We start from the raw sequence: 18,005 nt of genomic DNA, 5'->3' as shown, positions 1-18,005 counted from the left end.
TCTTCTCATTTGTCAAAGGCTTTTGCTATGTGGAATAAAGCTGCATTACATTCAATTTATCACTAATAGAAATTCTCACAATTCTTATGTGCTACTAAAAACCCCAGGCTTAGAAATGTCACAGATTATTACATCTTTGAAACATCAACGATTTTTACTCATGTGAGCTGCTTCATTCAATATGGCTTCCATGTTCATGAAAGGACTTTTGTAGTGAAAAACCTCAAATCAGATTGTAAAAGTTACCCTTGTATTCATCAAAAGGCAGTCAAGAGAAAGATCTCTTCAAATGTCTTTATTTGCCTCATAGCTACAAGTCTTGTGATTTAAACTTATTGTGAAGAAACAGAAATGACCCAGTATTATGTCGATGTTGAATTTTAAGTCTTTCTTCTGGAAACATGGTCATAGATGACAACTTGTAGGTAGAGGTCAGTTTGGATAGGAGTTCTTGTAGAGTTATCCCCTGGGTGAACCTGAAACACAAATCATATCCATCATGAGCTCTCAAAGAAAGTTTCCTTCCATTTCATTGTTAGATCTTAGAGAAATCAACAATTTGTGGATTTAGAGAATTATTTTTCTTTAGAAGCTTTTTGGCTGGGAGGACTGACAATTCAGATTTTGAGGTTGTGACTTGCAACTCAAGGTGTCCCCCCCTCCCACCCGACAAAGCACAATGAGGAATGGGTTAGGATTTCATGGCAGCCTCGGGGATTATTTGAAAAGAAAATAAGGCAGATAATACGTTTTCTAAGACTAGAAAAATTTAGATGGACTTTTGTACTTTTAGCATAGAGATGGAAATTGCATGGCTTGCTAGCTTCCTTTCTGCTTCTACTATAAGGGTGGAAGATCAGGAAAGAGGAGTTGCTAATCAGAAAAGAATTATTGCTTGTGCTGGGTTAAGATGAAAAAAAAATACTGGGAGAGAACTGAGAAACAGTAAAGCAAGTTAAGAGGATATCTTTGGGCAGATAACAGTCTCGGACAAAGCATGTACTTTATAGTTTGGACACAAGATTAGGTGAATTAAGACACCGAATGCCACCTTGTGGCTACATATCCTGTATGTGGAAATGACCATTAAAGGTGAATAAAGCGAAATTATTACCAGCCCACAGAAGAATCCAGTAGCTTGAGTGCTAAAGCTGCAAATCTAAAAAGTGATAGCAAATGGTTCACTTGTGTCTGACTCTTCAGGACCCCGTGAACCACTCTGTCCATGGGGTTTTCTTGGCAAAGATACTAGAGTGGTTTGCCATTTCCTTTTCTTATAGATTAAGGCAAAAAGGGGTAAGTGGCTTGCCCAGGGTCACACAGCTAGTGAGTGCCTGAGGCTGGACTTGAACTCTGGTCTTCCTGGCTCTAGGCCCAGTGCTCTATGCACTGAGCCATCTATAACTTCCCCTTCAGTACTCACAGAGATTATTTGGAAATACTAAGAACCTGTAGTGGCATACTGCTGAGGCATCATCATTCAGAACAAGGGCTCTTCCCCCCCCCCCGCCTTTTTTGTCATGGACTCCTTTGGCAGTGGTGAAGCCTCTGGACTTCAGAATAAAATTTTTAAATGCATAAAATAAAATACGTAGGATTACAATGAAAAAAGTTACGTTTAAAATTACATTGAAATATCATCAAATTATATAAAGCAGGTTGTAGTACGGTAATATATCTAGCAGTGAGCCAAAAAAACCCCAACAACAACTAGTAATTTCAAGTAGTGATGAACATATAAAGTATATTTCTTTTTTTTCTAAGGCAATTGGGGTTAAGTGACTTGCCCAGGGTCGCACAGCTTGTAAGCGTCAAGTGTTTGATATGAGGCCAGATTTGAGCTCAGGTCCTCCTGACTTCAGGGCTGGTGCTCTACCCACTGCACCGCCTAGCTGCCCCATATAAAGTATATTTCAAAGTATCAGCAAGGACTGTAATGTGATAAGAAAAAATCTGTGATTTCTACTGTGGCAGTCACAAGTTCTGCTTACGTTATTGGGTTTCTTTTGCCTATCTTCATAATTGAAGAAAATGCTAAAATTAGTGAAAATAAAGCTATGATAAAGATGTACATTCTTTTCGTCCAAGTTCATAGGCCCCTGAAATCCAGTCATAGCTACCTTGGGGGTCTGTGGAACCCATGTGACGACCCACTGATTTAGAGAGATTCACAGGCATATATTTACATGTAGTTTTGTGCTAGCTATTCTACAGATAAAATTAAGTCTTCATCTTCTAAAAATTTAAAATTTAAGATGGCCACACCGCACACAGAGATCATACATCTAAACAAATGATCAATTAAAAAAGACAAATAACCCATTAATATCCAATCCACCGTCAGTTGTGAGTCTCTCCTGTCCCTGTCTTATTTTCTTGTTATTTATATATTTTGTTACTATTTTCAAAGAGGCCACTTCTAGTTTTATCAGTTATATTATAGTCTTTTTTTGTTTGCAAAGTAACTATACATTTTACTTTTCAAGATTTCCTTTTTTTTTTAAATTGGGAATTTGTTGGATTTCTAGTTCATGTTATTAACATTCTCTTTTTCTATTTTGTTAATGTATATTTTATAGATGTAATTTTTCCTCTGAGGTCTGGCTTTCAGGTAATTCATAGTGATCTGTCTTTTGATCTACTACTTATTTAGAATTTCATTATTAAGTCTTAATTTGGGCTTGAGTTGTTTGTTTCTGGTCTCTGAATTACCCTTTTGAGTTACAGTTAATTGGGTTAAAATTGGGTTAAAGATGTGTTTTGTTTTTGTGTAATTTCTCTGTGACTTAATGCATTTACATTATTGTCAAGGTGTCATATGATGCTGAGAAATGTACATTATATTTTCTGAAGGTGCCATAAATCTTTTAGCTTGGATCAATCAGTTCAGTTCCACATTTCCCCTTTTGCTTACCTTTGTTAGATGTATTCAGATCTAAGAAAAGACTATAAAAATCTACTGCTATTGTTACTATTTGTGTTTCGTCCACTTATTAAATTTTTTTATGAATTGAAATGCTGTGCCATTTGATGTATATAAGATTAATACTGACATTGGTTCATGGCCTAGGTTCTTTTAAGTATGGTATTTTCTTGTTTATCTCTATTACTATTTCTTTTGTTTTTATTCTGTCTGATTGCATGTTTGTAACTTGTTTTAAAAAAAATTAATCTCATGCATATATGTAAACTTAGTTTCAGCTTCTTATTTAAATAGGTGCTTTTTAAATAATGTCATTTATTTTCTAATCTGTATAAGGCTACTGATTCTTTTTCTTTGAGGGTGGTGTGGGGTAACAACTACACATAGCTATGCAAAACAAATTCATCCATTTGTCATGTCCAATAACATATCTGGTCTAATATAATTTTTATAGTCTCTTACTTAAGTGAAGTTTTTTCATATGTAATACTAAGTTGTTTATACTAAGTTGTTTATCCTCCTTCTAAGAATTTCCTCTTGAGCTTCCATTTAATTTATAACATCATTTTAAAAAAAACCACCTTGCTCCATTACTTCCAGGAGTTCCAATGGAGCATTTGGTAAATCTGTGGTTTTCTCTGAAGACTTATTTATAAATGATGTGGAATTCCCCCCCCCTTCAGATTTGTGTCTTAGGCATACCTAGCTCCATAATATTATCTGTTTAATTTACTCACTTTCCCAGCATTAGTTTCTGATTTGATATTCTATGTAGTTTGTTAATCATTGCCTTGATTCTAGGATTTCTATTTTGGTGTTTAATTGTGGGTCTTTAATTTGTTGGTTCTCTATTTTTTCAGTAGCATGCCCAATTCATTGATCTGCTCTTTCTCTCTTTCTTTGATGAAAGGATTTAGAGATATAAATTTCCCCCTAAGTATTGCTTTGGCTATATCCCACAAACTTTGGTATATTGTTTCAATGTTGTCATTATTTTTAAGGAAATTATTGTTTCTTTGATTCTTTGACCCACTCATTATTTATAACTAAATTATTTAGTTTGCAATGAATTTTTAATCCTTGGTTCAAAGGTTCTTTATAAAATGTAACTTTTATTGCATTATGGTCAGTAAAAGACACATTTACTATTTCTGCTTTTCTGTATTTGTGAAGTTTGAATGTCCTACTACATGGTCAGTTTTTGTGAAGGTGCTACAAACAGCTGAGGAACAGGCAAATTCCTATTTCTATTTAATATCCTCCAGAGTTCATCTCCTTACCTTCTTCCTTGCTTATTTTTGGTTTGGTTTATTTAGCTCTAAAAGGGATAAATTAAGGTCAGTATTCCCCATGTCATGTAATCCAGGGTGAGATCTGTTCAATTGCCCTCGATTTGAGCTCTACAAGTTCCTGACCCAGGCTTGGGTTTGTCCTTGGTTGAGAGTTTTGGCAGATCACTGCTGGACTCAGTCACTGTTAGCTTACTGAGAGACACTTCAGGTTCAAAGTAACTGAACTGCTGGCTCCCCTTTGTTCTGGGGCTCCTGCCCTAATTATAACATTGCAGGCTTAGATTCTGGGCTAAAAGCTAGACTTGAGTCATTGTTACACTTCATAAGAGAGTCATACAGTTAAGTTTCAGGAACTTGTTCTTTGCTTCAGTCCACACTCAGGACTGCTCCTCCCTGCCCTGAATCTGTGACCCAGAACTTGGGTAGTGGGCAACAGACCTGCCAAACTTAGGGAGCCCCGAGTTCTCTTTGTGCCCTAGTGTCCTGTCTTGGCCCCCTTTCAGTCCCTGGGCACTGGAAAGCTCTGTGCTGCATGCTTCTGGGTGGACTCTGACCCCAGTTTTTAAGACCTTCCTAACTCTGGGCTGAAAAAATGACTCATTGCAACTTTTTCTTGGTTTTCCTTATCAGAATGTGGTCTCATGCATTTTCTAGATCATTGTGGGGAAGGGATAGTGGGGAGCTAGGCTCTAATGCTGCCTCTCATGCCACCATCCTGACTCCACCTCACAAAATTATTATTTAAATTAATTTTAGTTGACTTTTTTTATAGAGTTCTCTAAATATATCTTTATACTAAATACAAGCAAAAGTGATAATTTTGTTTCTCCTCTGTTTGTAATTATTCCCTCATTTTTTAAAAGTCTCATTACATACAGTTAGAATTTCTAGTGCTATAAAATAGAAGTGGTAACAATGGGCACCCTGCATTCTTTGCTGTTCAGTCATTCCATCATTTCCAACTCTTTGTGACTTCATGGACCAGAGCACACCAGGGCCTTCTACCCTCCACTACCTCTCGAAGCCTGTCCAAGTTCATGTTTGTTGTTTCCATGATGGTATCTAGCCATCTCATCCTCTGTTATCCCCTTTACCTTTTGTCTTCACTCTCTCCCAACATCAGGGACTTTCCTATGAGTTCTATTTTATTGTGTAGCCAAAGTATTTAATCTTCAGCTTCAGTATTTGACCTTCCAGTGAATAGTTGGAATTAATTTCTTTAAGTATTGACTTATTTGATCTCATTTCTGTCCAAGAGATTCTCAATAGCTTTCTCCAGCACCACAACTCAAAAACATCAATTCTGTGGTACTCAGCTTTCCTTATAGTTCAACTCCCACAGCCATACATTGCTACTGCAAAAACAATTTTTTTTACTATACTTTCACTATATGAATCTTTGTCAGCAAGATGATGATGTCTCTGCTTTTTAGTACTTTTCCAGATATTGCTGAAGTCTAGCTTCAGGTTTCAAATAATATCTTTGATTTCTTCATTTGTTGTGAATTCTTTTTGTTTGTTTAATTGTTGGTATTTGTGGTTTGGCTTCCCTTTTTCATTTTGTTAATCAAATTAGCAGATGGTTTATCTATTCTCTGTTTTAACCCCACCCTGCCAGCTCCTAGTTTTATTTATTCATTTACTATTTATATTTTTGTTGATTTTCTTACTTTTTTAAAACTTTGTGACGATTTCATCGATCTGTTCTTTTGTTGTTGTAGTTGTTATTGATGATGCTAGTGTTCAGAAATATAAGTTTTACTCTAAGTTTTACTTTGGCTGCCTCATGAAAATTTTGGTGTTTTGTCTCATTTTTAATGAAATTATCATTCTTATGATTTATTCTTTGAACCACCAATTCTTTAAGATTAAGTTAGTCTCCAGTTGATTTTTAATCTTTTCTTCAACAGATAGTCATGTAACTTTTATTGTATTGTGTTTAAGAAAGGATGTGTTACAGATCTGAACGTTCACGGTCAATTTTTTTTATCACAGCTGAGAAATATGAATATTTTTTCCCGTTCCCATTCAAAATTGCCAGAAATCTATCATATCAAGTCAACAAGCATTTATTAAACATTGACTATATGCCAGGCACTATGATAAGTGCTGGGAATACAAAAAAAGATAAAGACAGCTTTTGCTTTCAAAAGCGCAGCCCAATGGAATAAATAAATAAGCTAACAGCTGTGAACAAATAAGACAGGGGATAAATTGTAGATAATTAATGGAAGAAGGCATTAGAATTAAGGGGGATTGGGAAAGGCTTCTTGTGGAAGGTAGGATTTTAGCTGGGACTTGAAGAAAGAAGGTAAAAGCAAAGAGGCAGAAATAAAATTCCTGGAATGGGAGATAAGCAGTGAAGATGCATGGAGCCAGGAGATGGATGGAGTATATATCCAACTTTTCAGGTCTTTAATTTCTTCCTTGTGAAGTTGTAAAATATATTCTAGCTCTGAGAGGGTTATATTGAGGTCTCCCACTATTATAATTTTACTCTTTTTTCTGCCTATAAAATTTAACTCTCAAAAAATATTTACAGGCTATGTTATTTGGTGCATATGTTGTATATTGAAACTAATTCATCGTCTACAGCAGAAAGGTCAAACATGCGGCTCACTGGGAACAGGCTGCCCACTACACTCCCTTGGGTAGTCCAAACTAGATTAAAATAGAATTGGGGACATTTAACAAAATAAATAAAAATACAGTAAAACATAGATAACATTTTATTTTAAAACTAAGTTAATATGTGGTCTGCAGAAACATTTATGTATGGATTATTGGCTCCTGTTTCTATTTGAGTTTTACACCACTGCTCTATACTGTCTTCCAGCAAAATATAGTTTCCCTGTTTAATTCTTTTAATTAAGTTAATTTTTACTATTGCCTTCTCCGAGATAATGATTGCTACCCTTATTTTTTTTTGTCAGGCTGAAGCATGATATTGTTCCAAACCCTTACTTTAACTTTATGAGTTTTTATGTTTAAGTGTATTTCTTGTAAACAATATATTGTCTTCTTTCCAATCCATTCTGCTATCCTCTTCCATTTTATAGGTTAATGTATCCCATTCCAAATCACAGTTATAATCATTAGCTGTATATTTCCCTTCTTCCTATTTTCTTGTACTGTTCCCTGTTTTTGTTTTCTTTCTTCACTTTCCCTCCTCCATGCTTAGGGTTATTTTGCTTATTATTAGTGCATCTACTCTCTAATTCCCCATTTCTCCTCTCTCTATTCCCTCCTGCTTCCCTATTTAGTTGAATGTATTTCTTCAGCAAACTTTATGTGCACATGTATATATGTGTATATTCTACCAGTCTTCAGATGAAAGTGAGGTTCAGTGACACCAGCTCCCCCTACCTCTTCCACACTGGTAGACTTGTACATACTGATTATGTGAGATAAGTTCCCCTACCATTCTCTCCCACTCCAGTTCCTCTCTTTGTCCTTTCAAAATTATTAAAACAGAACAAAATCACTCCCATACATTCTGTCTTACTTGATTCATTAGACTGTGAGCTCCCTGAGAAGAGGAACTGTGGTTTTTTTTTAAATTTTTGCCTTTCTTTGTATCTTTATCACTTAGCACAGTATCTAGTTCATATTGGGTACTTAAAAATGATGTTTGGTTCATTTTGACTCCCTCTATGATCTCTGATAACATCATGGTTTTGAAGAGAATCCCATATAACCACTCCTCAAATATTAGAATGTGAACAGTTCATCCACACAAAGTCCCTTCCAATTGCTTACTTGTATTTATCATTTTATGTCTCAATTTATTCCCATGCTCATATATCACAGTTCTATTTCTTCTGACTTTTTTATCAGGATGACTTGGAAATGTTCCATTTTGCTGAAGGCCAATATATTTTTCCTGCTATAGAATTATAGTCAATTTTATTGAGTAAGTTGTTCTTGGTTGTGGAACTATATCATTTGCCATATGGAGCATATTCCATGCTCTCTGTTCTTTTATTATGGTACCTAAGTCTTGTGCTGTCTTCACTGTGGTTCCTTGTTACTTGAATTCTTTCTTTTTGGCTGCTTGCAATAGTTTTCCTCTGACTTTGAAGCTCTGGATTTGGGCTCTGATATTCTTGGGAGTTTCATTTTGGGATTTCTTTCAGGAGGTGATCACTGGATTAATTCTACTTTTACTTTGCTCTCTGATTTCAATATATGTGGACAGTTTTCTTTAATGATTTCTTGAAATATGATATCCAGGCTTTTTATTTTGGTCATGGCTTTCAGGTAGCTCGATGATTCTTATACAGTCTCTTAATCTGTTTTCCAGATCAGTTGTTTTTTATTTGATGCCCTACATCTTCTTCCATTTTAAAGCTTGTTTTTTTGCTTTTAGTATTTCTTATTTTCTTATAGAGTCATTAACTTCTATTTGTGATTCTATTTTTTTTCAGAGTTTTTTTTTTTGTTACTTTGGTAGAATTTTGTAACTCTTCTGCTAAACTGTTAGCTTTCTTTCCAAGTCTCTCCTTCCCAGTTCAAATTTCTTTTCCAATTTGTTCCTCTATTTTCTCCCTTCTTTTATAATGTAATTTTAACTCTTTTAAATTTTTTTGTTTGATTTCTTCTAGGAATTCTAATCTTGTGGGTGATCTCTGTTTTTCTTTGAGATTTTTGTTTATGTTTTAGGGTTATTCTCTTTTGGGCTTGTATCTTGGACATTCCTGCAATAAAATAGTTCATTATTTTTGTTTTTTTGTCTACTCATTTTTGGATATTGGAGGAACCATGCTAAGGTCCATATTTTTGCCCTGGATTCCTCTCTCTAGGGATTAAAGATTGCAGATAGTCCAGAGCTCAGACTCTTCTTGCCTGGAAACTCTCTCCTCTGGGAATCAGAGATCAGGACTAGACTGTGCTGGCCCTTCTCTTGGTCCAGAAACTGAACCTCCGAGGACTGGACCACATTGAGGTAATTTTCTTCACTCCTCACCTCTAGAAAGCTGAATCCAAGGTCTTCCCTTCTCCAGAGATTGAAATAAAAAACAACAGTATTGGGGGTGGGGTGGGGAGGGAAAACATATGGCAATTGGGATGGGCAATGGGGAACCAAGGGGGTGGGGTAGAAAAGATGTGAGGAAGTTGGAAGTTGGGTAGTTGGTTGGGGGATTTGTATATAGCTTCCTTCTACTTTTTCATCTTGGCTGCTCTATCCCATTTCGATATTTTTAACGAATAGATCCAAAAACTCACTAAGACTCATTTGGAAGACTCAAAAATAGGTTAGGAATCTGTTTTTCTAAGTTTTTTAAGTGTGCAGAAAAATGCTTTTTGCAAGTGAACCATACAACAAAATCACATAAGGATGAAAACATTTATAAATTTCATAGCACCACTTTCTTTCAAAAGAAATTACTCCCCCCCAACTTTTAAACTGTCACTTTTCTGATAGCCAAGATAACCTTAATCCTCACTCTCATTCTGAGCTCAGGTGGAGAAAGTTACAAGGGAGAAGATCTCAGTAGCTACTCAGAAGAAGTTAAAAAAAAAACTGGTTTGTTATGATGTGAACCCCACAGAGGTGCATGGGAAATTGTGCTATCAGTTGAATCAAACCAAAATGATGAAAGATGAGGCAGAAAAGGAGCATGGAGAGTACAGAATAAAAACTCTAAGGGACCTTGCAATTAAAGATCAGGAACTGATTCTTCCCATTGACCCCTTTGTATCTCTTCAGTTTACAAAGCTCTGGCCAACTTCCTTGGATGCTTAAGGTATGGAAAGGATATTTGGTGACCAGGGAATCTGGAAATCTGGGCTTTCTTTTTAAATTAAATGTTTGTAGACAACATGTGTAATTATATATATTGTATTAGATATTACGTGGGTGTGGTCATTCTCTATGTGAAATAAAGTGAAATTCTGGTAAAAATGCTTTTCCCTCTCTTCTAGGGAGAGTTCTCTGAGTAGGAAAGTAGACAGGATGATTATTAAACAACAAAAGGACTCAAAGGCATGAAAATAGCAGTAGAGCTGTAGGGCTTCCCCAGTTCCCCTGGGGGTCCTTCCCAGGCCCCAGGTGCCTCCCATGCTGCCAGCAGTAGGTCAGTGAGGAGGAATTCCTGAATGTTCATCAGGGGGAATCCACAAAGTAGTGCAGAGTTAACAGAGAGCCTGGGGAATTTTAATTATACTTTGTTAAGGGGCAGGATTTCAGGATGGTCCAAAGATATGTTTGAAAGCTCAAGAACATTTTTTTTCTTTTTCTTTTTCTTTTTTAAGGCAGTTGTGGTTAAGTGACTTGCACAGGGTCACACAGCTAATAAGTGTCAAGTGTTTGGTCTGAGGTCACATTTGAACTCAGGTCCTCCTGACTTCAGGGCCGGTGCTCTGTCCACTGCACTACCTAGCTGCCCCTATTTTGTATTTTCAAACAGAAACACTGGTGACCCAAGAAGCTGTTACATAAGGACTCAGCACTGAACCACACAGAGAGAGATAACTTCATCTGGGAATAGCAAATTAGAGCTCTCAGCCTGTCAGTGCAGAGGAGCGCTCATTGCTGGGGGCTATACCCATCCTCTTCCTAACTCCAGTTTCATCAAAGAGCTGCATTCTAACTTGTGGCTTTTCAATTTGAAACACCATTTACTAGGAAACTGCTCTAAAGGCCTGAGGCATGATGTGACCGAGGAAGATGAGGTCCATGGCCTGTCAGTCTAAGGTCAATAAGCAGGCAGCAAATGCTTTGTCTAGAGTAAGGGGGTATTTTCCTCTCCCTTCACTTCCTTTACCTCCAGTGGCCAGTGCCTTAAATAGTCCTCTTCCATGCTGGATTAAAAGTACAAATTCTCAAAACTTTATTTTCTTACCATGCATATGCATGCTGCAGATATCAGAAATTCAACACTTTTTTATGGGGAAAAAAAGCCTTAAGAAGGATAAAACTGTCTTTGATGTTTCCAGTGAACTTATTTTATAATCAGAAGCATTTCAGTTGTATGAGCTATGAAGGAGTTTTGGACTTCATGGTAAAAATACTTTTTTGTGTCCTGCTGTCTGGGACATATTTTACTGAGTCTTTGGTTGTCATGCTAGTGTATTTTTCCCTCTGTGCTTCTTCTTACACTTTATCTCTCCCAAAAGGCAGATAAGTCATTCATGGAGATGCTAAGAACTAAAAAAATAGGTAATTTTACATATGTTTGTAAAGTAAAAGGAAAATTCAGAGTACGCTTTCTGGTTCAATACTACCTCTGTTAATTCAGATGCTATGAATGAATTTAATGTTGGAATTTTATATGGGAACCATTTATTTCTCTTTGGTGGTGTCTTATCTGGCCTTCCTTAAATAATATTATTATCAAGCTGAGAGGGGGTCATCTCCAGTCATCCTGACCTATATCTGGCCACTGGGCCCAGACGGTTCTGGAGGAGAAAGTGAGTCTGGTGACTGCACAGCCCTCCCTCACTTAAATCCGATTCACTCGCAAGTGATGGCATCATCTTCCTGATGTCATGGTCCTCTTCAGGAACGAAGGACAAACAACAAATCCGGCTAAGAAGAAAGTTTAGTGCTCAGAAATCTCTGCTCTTTGATGTTGCCATAATGCTCTGCTCTGATAACTATGTCTAATCACAAATACTCACAGGATGTATGCTGGAGCAACCAACCACATTGCCAGTAGCTAGTTAGGTAATGCAGGCCGGCAGCATGCAGCTGCCCGTCCTAGTTAGTTATGCAGAAATATCCTGCATACTACACATTTAAATGAGAATTCAGCAGTTGGCACCTGTGGTATTGTGCTTGGCAAATCTAATGCCAACAGTGACCTAAATACGTTGAACAATCACGTTTTAGATTTACGAATTTTTGGGGGTGGAGCCAAGATGGCAGAGTGAAAGCAGGGACTTGCTTGAGCTCTCCCCCAAACCCCGCCAAATACTCATAAAAAATGGCTCTAAACAAATTCTGAAGCAGCAGAACCCACAAAAAGACAGAGTGAAACAAATTTCCAGCCCAAGACAACCTGGATGATTGATCAGAAAGGTATATAGCGCCGGGCTGGTAGAGGAGTGCAATGCAGCATGGGTGCGCAGGCTGCAGCGAAACTGGAGCAGGCCTCAGAGGACTTATTCATGGGCAGCTGTGGAGGTTTCCAGACTCCTCAATCCACGAATGCCAAAGACAACTTAGAAGGTCAGCGGGAAAAGTCTGTTTCTGCGGTGCTGAGACAGGAAGGGTTCTCAGCTCCATTCCCCAAGAATGTGGCCCGGGGGGGGCAGCTGCTTCCCGAGCTTCCGGCCAGCAGACTGAGGGGGAATCCAGTGGCTGATCAGAGAGGGACTGCAGGGATCTCTTTGCCAGTGCTGAGGCAGGAATCTCTTGCTTTGCCTGTGTTTGGATCTGGGTCACAGTTCTGGGTGGCAGTGCTGTGGTGAGGAGGAATGCTGGCATGGTGGATCTTGTAGTGGCTGTGGAGAGGAACCCCTCCTCACAGTTACAGGACAGAAAGGAATACTTGTGGTCACAGGCCAGGAAAGAAGTAAACACCTCGCCCCTTAGCATACCACCTTGTGAGAACTGAAAATTTACAGGTCCCTACAAGTATCTCTGAAAACAGCTGTACAAACCCCTGAGGCTTGGGACAGTACACTCTCCACATTGGAAGCAGACTCTTACCTTAACAAAGAGTTTAAAACTCAAGTAATTGGCTGGGATCATGAGCAAGCAGCGCAAAAAGAGTCAGACTATATTATCTTACTTTGGTGAAAAAGAAGATCAAAATATACAACCAGAAGAAATCAAATCGCCTACATCCAAAGCCTCCAAGAAAAATATGAATCAGTCCCAGGACTTGGAAGAGCTCAAAAGAAATTTTGAGAAGCAAGTAAGGGAAGTAGAGGAAAAACTGAGAAGAGAAATGAGAGTGATGCAAGAAAATCATGAAAAACAAGTCAACAGCTTGCTAAAGGAGACCCAAAAAAATACTGAAGAAAATAACACCTTAAAAAATAGCCTAACCCAAATGGTAAAAGAGGTCCAAAAACCCAATGAGGAGAAAAATGCCCTAAAAAGAAAAATTGGCCAGATGTAAAAGGAAGTCCAAAAGCTTACTGAAGAAAATACTTCCTTAAAAATTAGGATAGAGCAATTGGAAGCTAGTGACTTTATAAGAAATCAAGATACTGTAAAAACAAATCCAAAAGAATGAAAAATTGGAAAACAATGTGAAATATCTCATTGGAAAAACAACTGACCTGGAAAATAGATCTAGGAAAGAGAATTTAAAAATTATTGGACTGTCTGAAAGCCATGATCAAAAAAAGAGCCTAGACATCATCTTTCAAGAAGTTATCAAGGAAAACTGCCCTGATATTAGAACCAGAGGGCAAAATAGAAATTGAAAGAATCCACAGATCTCCTCCTGAAAGAGATCCCCAAAGGAAAACTCCTAGCAATATTATAGCCAAATTCCAGAGTTCCCAGGTCATGGAGAAAATATTACAAGCTGCCATAAGGAAACAGTTCAAGTACTGTGGAAACATTAAAGGACCACAGGGCATGGAATATAATATTCCAGAGGGCAAAGGAAATAGGATTACAACCTACCCGGTAAAACTGAGCATAATCCTTCAAGGGAAAAAATGGTCATTTAGTGGAATAGAGGACTTTCAAGCATTCTTGATGAAAAGACCAGACCTGAATAGAAAATTTGACTTTCAAATACAGGACTCAAGTGGAACATGAAGAGGTAAACAGGAAAAGAGAAATCATAAGAGACTTATTAAGATTGAACTGTTTACATTCCTGCATGGAAAGATGATATTTATAACTCATGAGACCTTTGTCAGTATTAAGGTAGTTGGAGGAAAATAATTATATGTATGGATAGATAGATAGATAGACAGATAGATAGATAGATAGATAGATAGATAGATAGATAGATAGATAGATAGATAGATAGAAGGCACAGGGTGAGTTGAAGATTAAGGGGTAATATCTGGAGAATAAAATTAAGGGATGAGAGAGGATTATACTGGGAGAAGAAGAAAGGGAGAGGTAGAATGGGGTAAATTATCTCACAAAAAAAACAGAAAAGAAAAGTCTCTTACAGTGGACGGAAAATGGGGGAAGGTGAGAGGGAATGAGTGAGTGAATCTTATTCTCATAGGATTTGGCTTAAGGAGGTAATAACATACACATTCAATTGGGTGTGGAAATCTGTCTTACCCTACAGGAAAATAGGGGGAGAAGGGGACAAGAGAGCAGGGGGATGATAGACAGGAGGGCAGGTTGGGAAAGGGAGTAATCAGAAGTAAATACTCCTGAGGAGGGAGAGGGTCAAAAGAAAGAATAGAATAAATGGGAGGGCAGGATAGGATTAAGAAAAATAGAGTTAGTTTTTCACAACTTGTCTACTATGGATGTGTTTTGCATAACTGCATGTGTATTGAGTTGCTTGTCTTTTCAATGAGGGTGGGTGGGGAGGGAGGAAGAGAGAAAATTTGAAAGCTAAAGTTTTAAAAACATATGTTTAAAAAAATGTTTACACGTGCTACAGGGAAATAAGAAATACAGGAAATGGGGTTCAGAAGTCTATCCTGCCCTACAGGAAAATAGAAGGGGAAGGGAATAAGAGAAAGGGGGAGAGACAGAAGAGAGGACAGACTAGGGGAAGGGATATTCAGAATGCATGCCATCTTGGGGGGAGGGGTGAGATGGGGTGAAAATTTGGAACTCAAAAATCTGTGGAAGTGAATGTTGAAAACTAAAAATAAATAAATTAATATTAAAAAAAGAAAAAAGATTTATGAATTTTTGGAAGTAATTTAATCTCAGTAAGATTGCTTTTTTCTATCTGCTAGACAGAACTAAGAATATATCCCACCAAACATTCAAAGATGCAAAGAACATTATTATGGCAGTAATTAATCTGCTCAGAGCTAATGGCAGGAAAGGTGCCACACTTAACACTTGTAAGAAAAAAGCATTGAACCTTGAGGTCGAATGGTTCTGTTTGACTACTCAGTAGGACGCACACCACTTAATCTGAGTTTTGGCCTTTGTGCTAAGGAAGCATAAATGGCACAAGAGGTTAATTTACAAATTATGTTGATGGAACACATACATTACCTTATAAACTATTAACAACTGTGAATTTTAAGAAGAGAGTCATTTAGATGGTGCAATGGAACAGTCAGGAAGACATGAGCTCAAATCCTGCTTCAGACACCTCCTAGTTCTGTGACCTTAGGAGACTCAATTTCTGTTTGCCTCAGCTTCCTCAACTATAAAATGGGGGTAATAACAGAGCCTGTCTTGTAATGAGGGCAGCTAGGTGGACCAGTGGATAGAGGGCTGGGCTTAGACTCAGGAGGTTTTGTGGTTCATTTGTTTTTTCAGTCATGCCCAACTCTTTGTGATCCCACTTTGGGCTTCTTGGCAAAGATACTGGAGTGATTTGCCATTTCCATCTGTAAAATGAGCTGGAGAAGGAGCCAGGAAGACATGAGTTCAAATCCAACCTAATACACTTCCTAGCTGTGTGACCCTTGGTGACTTAACTTCTGCCTACTTTACTTTCTTCCATTGTTAAAGAAGGGGCAATCAGGTGGTGCAGGGGATAGAGTTCCAGGCCTGGAGTCAGGAAGACTCCTCTTCATGAGTTCAAATCTGGCCTCAGACACTTACCAGCTGTGTGACCCCAGGCAAGTCATTTTGCCCTGTTTACCTCAGTTTCTTCATCTACAAAATGAGTTGGAGAAAGAAATGGAAAACCACTCTGGTATCTTTGCCAAGAAAACCTTAAATGTGGTCATGAAGAGTTGGTCACGACTGGTCAACAGCATCTTGTAAGATTGCTGTGAGAATTAAATGACATAACATTATCCCCATGTATCCCATGAAGGGGCAGATTAAGTATGTTAATTTATTATTATTTTAAATCTACTATGTTAATTATTAAGTTAACTTTCATTTGTTTTTTTAGTCTACTAAAAACAGCAACTTATCACAGTAAAAGGATAGCATATTTAGGCCAGTTGTCATTTTGTAAAAGAAAAATACATTATATTTTAAAATTCAGCAACTTTAGAAAAAAATACTTTTCCAGGCAATAACCCATGAATGTCTATATTTTGTACAACTAACATTTTTTTGTGTGTGTGGTAAAGGTTTTAGTTTGTTTTGTTGTCTATTGCCAAAAATAAAAATAAGCTAGATGGTAAAAGATTTGTATTTTTTTCTTATTCTTATGTCCAGAACTCTGCAAATGTTTTTGAAGGGAGCATCTATATCTCTCTTTTTTTTTAAAGTCTATCTTTTTTTTTCCTGTGGCTTTTCTTTTCATGAATTTGGGAGGAAGATAATGAACTCTGTGATACAGAGAATAATCAACCCATCCACATCTGTTTGTAAGTGCAACTCTACTTAACAGCAGTGCACTTAATAGCACAGAGTGTGCTGCTTCTTCATCCAGGTGGTGATCTAGGGCAGGAAAAGGTGAGGCTCTTTGGAGAAGGGAGGGATTGTCCCAGTGGCATTCCACAGCAGCTGTGGGTCCCTGGATTGTGGATAACAATATGACCACCAGAAGGGGCTGATGTCTGACACAGAATGGAAGAGGTTGGGAACATGGTGATGAGTAGCTGGCACTAAAAGGCGAAGATTGGAGATGAGCACCGTGTGATATTAAGAATATCAAGTAGGGTCTCCTACAATAGGGGATGGGTTGGTTCTTTTCTTTTAAAGGCATTAAAACAATCCCTGAGACTTAACTGGCTCTGGGGATGAAGGCTCAGCCTTGATTGCTTGAGGACAAAAAACCAGAAGTTACTGCTGGACCCTGAGGCTTGGCTAGTGGGATCAACATGGCAAGGAAGTGGATCTCAAATGAATAGGAGATATATCCTTGACTGAATAGTCATTCTTTGCTCTGAATGTTCTTCCCCAACTATGACTAAATAAATCTCCTTTTGTTAATGGTTAGATGACCTATTAGTATTCTATGTCATTTAATCTCAAACCTGAGTCCTTCCCATCCCTAACTGGTTTGGCTGCGCACTCCAATGGATCATTCCACAGCCCCTTGGCTGAGTGTGATACAGAACTGTCTGAATGACCTTACATGGAAAATAATTATTCATGGATAATATTAACTTGGAAGGAGAACTCCTATGAAATGCTCCAAGGTTCTACATTTGGTTCTGCATTTTTTTTTATCAGTGACTTGGATAAAGACATAAATGACATGCTCATCAAATTTGCAGATGATGGAAAACTAGCTAACACTATGGATAACTGCTCTGATCCATAAAACATCTTACCAGGCTAGAGCCCAAGGCTAAATCTAATAAGATGAAATGTAATAATGCTATATTTGAAGTCTTACAAATGAGAACAAAAATTGGCTTCCCAAGTAAAGGATGGAGGAGGCTTGGTTAGACAGTACTTTGTATGAAACAGACCTGGTTCTTTTAGTGGACTAAAAGTTCAATATCAATACCAGGTGTGATGGGCAATCTTACAAAGTAACAGGTCTATTGTACTCTGCCTTGGTTAGATCATATTGGAGTACTGTGTTCAGTTTTGAGTGCCAGAGTTTAGGAAGGACATTAATAATATGGTCAGCATGTAGACAAAGGCAGTGAGAATAGTGAAATCCCTTTTAATAAAATCCTTTGAGGATAGGTTAAAGGAACTGGGGATTCAGGAGGGCATGCAAACTTTCTTCAACTATGTGGACTGATGTAGAATGAGGATCAGGCTTATTCTGTTTGGCCATAGAATATAGAAAGTAAATCAGGGAAGCTGA

General features: G+C 37.7%; 1 protein-coding gene across 3 annotated transcripts in view; it reads right to left on the bottom strand.

The window, feature by feature from the left end:
• Positions 1-280: 280 nt before the first annotated feature.
• The window catches only part of CFAP299 (cilia and flagella associated protein 299), a 433,380-nt gene continuing 415,655 nt past the window's right edge, over positions 281-18,005 (bottom strand). For all 3 annotated transcript variants that reach the window (XM_020988357.2, XM_020988358.2, XM_078148347.1), the window contains one exon: positions 281-476. In XM_020988357.2, coding sequence (XP_020844016.1) covers positions 381-476 — 96 coding nt within the window. In that variant the 3' untranslated portion in view covers positions 281-380. The remainder of the gene's footprint in view (positions 477-18,005) is intronic.

The sequence above is a fragment of the Phascolarctos cinereus genome, unplaced genomic scaffold (genome assembly GCF_003287225.1).
Source record: "Phascolarctos cinereus isolate Bilbo 61053 unplaced genomic scaffold, phaCin_HiC Scaffold_9;HRSCAF=440, whole genome shotgun sequence".
NCBI lineage: Eukaryota > Metazoa > Chordata > Mammalia > Diprotodontia > Phascolarctidae > Phascolarctos > Phascolarctos cinereus.
The sequence above is the reverse complement of the archived record's forward strand: the minus strand, read 5'-3'. Positions and strand labels throughout refer to the sequence as shown.